At 46.7% G+C, this 5967-nt stretch overlaps 1 protein-coding gene across 1 annotated transcript; it reads left to right on the top strand.

Moving 5' to 3' along the window:
* Window positions 1–1213: 1213 nt before the first annotated feature.
* Window positions 1214–5431, top strand: LOC123093512 (probable cytokinin riboside 5'-monophosphate phosphoribohydrolase LOGL3). The gene is made up of 6 exons (XM_044515494.1): window positions 1214–1396; window positions 2381–2478; window positions 2602–2632; window positions 4280–4379; window positions 4588–4802; window positions 4928–5431. Exons 1-6 carry the CDS (start codon window positions 1292–1294, stop codon window positions 4994–4996), a joined length of 618 nt encoding a protein of 205 aa, XP_044371429.1. The 5' UTR covers window positions 1214–1291; the 3' UTR covers window positions 4997–5431.
* The last annotated feature ends 536 nt before the right edge of the window (window positions 5432–5967 follow it).

Here is a 5967-nt window from a genome sequence, read left to right on the forward strand (position 1 = left end):
TCTAAGCTTGGCTCGCGTTCAACAAACACGGAGTGAGGTGGCCGGTGGCGTAGAAGCGTGCGGGAACTAGTCCTTCTCTCAAGCTCCAATAGCATGTGGGGAAAAAAAATCACTTATAAGGAGGTCCCAACTCTTCTCCACTCCCGGGTGGCACTAAACTTCCCACCATATCATTACACCCCACATGGGCCATTGAGATTTTTCAGGAATTATTTCATTTATGGTGCCAAGGCCCGTCTATAATTCAACAATTAAGACATAGTCGTTGGATGGGGGACAAGTGATGGACGATGGATAAGGGGTGGTGCGGTGCACCGGTCGCTCCCAATGGACTACTCAGAATAAAACATAGATGTAAAGAGCCTTACGAGATTTTTTTTTGGAAATAAAGATTGTTAGGAGTTTTTTTAAAATCATAATTCATATACAAAATAAAAAAAATCAGGAAAAAACTAAGAGTCTTTGTGTCATGTGCAAAATGAAAAATATATAAGCATGCATTTCTTGTCATTTTGTATTGAAGGTAAGTTATCATTATTATTCTTTGCAGATTATTCCATGTGTAACTTTCCTTTTATTTATGATATTTTATCTCTTTTGAAACTGAAAAATACAGAAGCATCATCAATAACCTCTTGAGGTTTGGAGGGTGTGGTGAATTACATATAGCAATGAAGAATTACATCATCAACCAATATGGTCTTCTCCCCGCACAAACAAAAAATATACTCCCTCCGTTCCAAAATAGATGATCCAACTTTGTACTAAAGTTAGTACAAAGTTGAGTCATCTATTTTGAAACGGAGGGAGTATATTCTATTCCGCGGTTGACATATATGGTCATATTGTTTCTGAAATTTTAATTACATACACTTCATAGCCTTTAGAACAGGAGAGTATATTTGGAGGCCGCAAATACGGGTATATTTTAGAAGATTTATGGAAATTTTCATTCAATTCAAGCTGTCTATACTTGTTTGAATATATATATATATATAAGATTGACTTTTCTTCTTACCAGGACATTTGTTTTGTACTTTTCTCATGCAAAGTTGCAAAAGACAGCCCAAAACCTTTACCAATACCAATACCCAACACTCCTGCACGGTCTCTCTCTCTCTGTCTCTCTCTGTTTCTCTCTCTCTCCCCCTCTCTCCCTCCAGCCCGCACCTTTATATAAGGGATAGGTGGCGCACTGAGAGGAATTGCGAGCCGTTGTGCACCACACCCAAGCAAGGAAAACAGCACAACACACACCAGACCAGAGGAAGAGGGAAGGAGAGAGGCCAGGATGAGGCAGGCGAGCAGGTTCAAGAGGATGTGCGTCTTCTGCGGCAGCAGCCAGGGCAACAAGAGCAGCTACCACGCCGCCGCCATCGACCTCGCCAACCAGCTCGTACGTACCGTACCACTCATGCATCCATCTCATCCTGATCAATTAGCAGCACAGTTAAGCTCCTGATCCTCGATTAATCGCAAAGGGGCTGTGTTCAATTGCTGAATGATTCTGCGCCCTCGCTAGAGCAAGGTGGGGAGACTTTTAGCGCACTAATTGCTGCATGATTAAGTAGCTAGTCTGTCTGTTGGTCTGCTGGGCCTTGATGAGATGATTAAGAAACTTGTAGTACATGCGCACTTGCTGCACATGCATGGGCGGTCTTCTCCCTCCGCGCTCGTTGACATTGATCTCCTTAATTTGCCCAGATTAATGACATGTGAAATTTGTTTGCATTCAGACATCAAGTTATTTTTAGATAGAGGGATAGATACCGGCCGTGTCAAACTACATACTGTACTCTTTTACAGTACGTGAGATCGATGATCTTACTTGCCAGCAGCTCTCACTCTCAGTGCAGCACTGGTGGTGGTAGGGCAGAGCTGCTTACTACTCGTGTCGACCGGTAAATTAATTATATGCTCCGCTACGTACCCAAGTTGAAGGAGCTGTAGCCAATTAATTACGTGTCCGATCCGGTCTGATGGCACCCGCAGATTAAAGCACTGGATCGTCAGCTTCAGTTCTCCTCTTGTAGTATTTTTTTTTGCATGGTTTTCTCCTCCTGTAGTATCGGCGCGGCGCATGCATCACCAGGCAGTACAGCTACAGTATTGCGTACGTACGTACGTACGTACTACTAGTACACTAGTATCCCCACCGCATTCAACATGTGTAGGTTATTTCACTCGCTACGTACGACGCGTCTTGTCTACTAGTATTACTGTACAAGGAATTCACTCTCGATCACGTACGTACGTACGTACTGCTGGACCAGCTTGGTGAACGTGCGTGCGTACTTGTTGCCAGTCAGATCTCAAATGTACTTACGTACGTACGGTGGCAGTACGTAGCTAGGAGCTAGCTGACCAACGTTGGGTGCAGGTGGGCGGGGGCATCGACCTGGTGTACGGCGGCGGCAGCATCGGGCTGATGGGGCTCGTCTCTCAGGCCGTCTACCACGGCGGCAGGCACGTCATCGGGTAAGTTGCAGTTGCACCATGCAAGCTTGCATTCTGGTTTCAGCCAGGTAGTATGGTAGGCAGTTCAGTTCATTATAATCCCGTCTCATCTTGGTGCCTGCCTTGTATTGTATGCGCGTGCAGGGTCATTCCCAAGACTCTGATGACCCCCGAGGTATGCACTGCACTGCTTGTCTCCTACTCAACTTATTGCAGTACTAGTATTTCATCCCGGAACAGAAAGAAGCATGGCATGCTCATCCATTTTCAAGTCTCGATCATGACACTACCACCTCACTGAATCTTTGGAATGCTCACCTGTAGTAGTAGCTCTACTAGCTAGGACTAACTAATTAGTCTATTCGCACGAGTGTTTCCTTGTCCTGAAAAGTATCATTATTACTCATATGATATTATTATACGATGCTACCTGCACAATGCATAGTATCATTGTTTAGTACTCCCTCCGTCCGAAAATACTTGTCGGGAAAATGGATATATCTAGACATATTTTAGTTTTAATACATCCAATTTCACATTTTTGTGCGACAAGTATTTCTGGACGGAGGGAGTAACATAGCAACCTCATTTGTTGTCATGCATGACACACACTGATACACCATGATACAGTATCATATCATGATACATGACATGCAATCCTCTTTTTTTTGTTCGTGTTACACCAGTTAAAAATGTCTAATTGACATGTGTGATACTCACTCCGTTCCTAAATATATGTCTTTGTAGAGATTCCACTATGCACTACATACAGATGTATATAGATGCATTTTAGAGCATAGATTCATTTATTTTGCTCCGTATGTAGTCTATAGTAAAATCTCTATAAAGACTTATATTTAGAAATGGAGGGAGTACTATCTATGATACTCTCGTTGTGACTAGCCTTCCTAGGAAACACAACGCACCCAGAACAGAGCTAGACGTTGTTCCGCATAAATAAAATTGAAAAAACAATGCACAGAATCACCAAACCCCACGTACGGTACGGGAGCACCCCCAGATCCAAGCCGGGCGTGAGCATAAACAACGTGAGCAGCCGCAGCTTTGCGTGCGATTGCGTGATGATTCCGTTCCCCGGCCAGAACAAACAGACAGACAAACATGTATGCTTCCCATGGAATCTAAATATCCACAGGCCGGGAGAGACATGCTCCTCGATCGGACGAACGTTCTTAAACTGAGATTTTCTCTGTGCGTCATGCTTAGCCCCGTACAGACAGGCGTGCTAATCACTCGCTCGCTCACTGTCAACAGCTGATCCGGGCACCCTGGACTCTCACTCACTCACTCACTCACTCACTGTCCAGCTGAGCGCATTCACTAGCTTATCATGTGCGCTGCAGAGCACAGACACGGTACTGGTCTGCTTGGACGCGTCTGGTCTGGTACTCGGCAGCGTCTCAGCTCGATCGTGGAGTTTTTAACAGCGGCGCGACAACGCTCTGCTAACATGGACTAGCTGCTGCTTACTATGGTAGGCCCCGTGCCGTTACTAACACCTCTGCAGGCTGCAGTGCAACTTGCACGCCGCGCAGCGTTGGCTGTAGTTCGTGACCGCACCCACACCCACAACCGCACAGAACAGGAGTAATGTCGTCGACTTCCTTCTTCCGCCCGCGCGCCCGGCAACGGCAAGCAATCCAGCTTGTTTGTCCTGTTGCGTGCCGATATGCGCAATGACGCGCCATGATCATACGCACAATTAAGCTCTGCATGCATCTGCATTTTTCTGCTGCATGCTGCGTTTGCGCCAATGGATAGATTATGTACTAGAAATGGTCCTTGATTGTCTTTGTGGCAGATCGTCGGGGAGATGGTGGGGGAGGTGAGGCCGGTGGGCGACATGCACCAGCGCAAGGCCCAGATGGCCAGCCTCTCCGACGCCTTCATAGCCCTGCCCGGTACGTACCACGTGATCATTGCCTCGTTGATTACCGCACTGCATTGCATCTCCTCAGCCTGTCGGTCACAGTCAGACATCTGGCCCCATATCCATATTCACGGGCTCTGCAGAATGCTACTAAATGCTTCTCTGACATGTTGTCTGCGTCCGTCTGTGAGTTGACGGACGCAGCTTAAATCTGATGTGTTTTGCGGTTGATTATTAAGGTGGGTACGGGACGCTGGAGGAGCTGCTGGAGGTGATCACCTGGGCGCAGCTAGGGATCCATCACAAGCCGGTCGGCCTGCTGAACGTGGAGGGGTACTACGACTCGCTGCTCACCTTCATCGACCAGGCCGTAGAGGAGGGCTTCATCAACCCCGCAGCCCGCCGCATCATCGTCTCCGCCCCCACCGCCCACCAGCTCATGGACAAACTGGAGGTGGGCGCAACTGAAACTTTTAACTGCATGCAGAAATTCAGAAACAATCTGCAACCAATTTAAGTGTCTTGGACTATATCTGATTGCCATCTAATAGTACTTGAGCATTATTAATCCCCTGCCAGGAGTACGTTCCTTACTACGAAATGGTCGCGGCCGGGCTGGACTGGGAGGCGGATCGCCTAGACTTCTGACCGTCGAGCAGACATTCGCCATTTCTGTCGGCGTGTGGCATGCGGATCGAACGAACGGTGTGCTAAAGATTAGCCTAAGATAATAGCTAGTTCAGTTGTACTCGATCGGTCTCGATGGCCTATATATGGGCTTCTTCATGTTAGGGCGTGGTCAATATGAACTTCCGGTAGCAGGTAGCTAGTGCCCAACCTTTATCTGTCTCATTAAGTCAGTCATCAGTATTAGTTCTGAAGATCCAGCAGCCGAGATTCACTGAAGCAGGGTGCACTTCTTGGCAATGAATAATACTCCAAAGATTATTCGGTTATTTGAAGGCAGTTGTTTCATCTTTTTTTTCTCGAGAAAGCAAGTTTTAAGTTGTAAGTTTGCTGAAGCTGATGTACCCAAAAACGAGAGCAACTAACTAATGAGTACTCCTTCGGGAGCCCCCGCAATGGTCACTTTCGGTGGGCTGGGAGCGAGCCACTTGGTGCGCACTCAGCCGCCACCACTAGTCGTGCTCTGGGTGCTTCCTCCATTTTTTTTGTTTACACGTTTTCAGCTTTTAAATTATTTTTTTGGCTTTTCGGGTTTCACTTTACTTTTCTTAGGATTTAAAAAAAAAATCCGCGCAAAAACGTGTGTTTTGCCCTTCCACAAGAGGTATAGATTTATTTCTCACGGAAGCACGTATTTACTTCCGTGAGAGGCCTCGTCGTGCGTGCCTCTTGGAGAAGAGAAAAACATGTTTTTCTTTTCCCCCTTCCTTTTCCGAGGGGCACGACTGTGCCCCTCGCGAAAGCAAATCCGTGCCTCCACAGAAAAAAATATCCTTGCCTCTTGCGAAAGAAAACAAAACAGTTTCTTTTTCCTTTCACAAGAGGCACGGATTTACTTCCGCGAGAAGCACGGATTTGCTTCCGCGAGAGGGAAAAAAGTGTGTTTTTTTTCCTTCCGCGAGAGGCAGGGATTTACTTTTGTGGAGGCACGA

This window comes from Triticum aestivum, chromosome 4B (genome assembly GCF_018294505.1).
Source record: "Triticum aestivum cultivar Chinese Spring chromosome 4B, IWGSC CS RefSeq v2.1, whole genome shotgun sequence".
In the NCBI taxonomy this organism is placed as follows: domain Eukaryota; kingdom Viridiplantae; phylum Streptophyta; class Magnoliopsida; order Poales; family Poaceae; genus Triticum; species Triticum aestivum.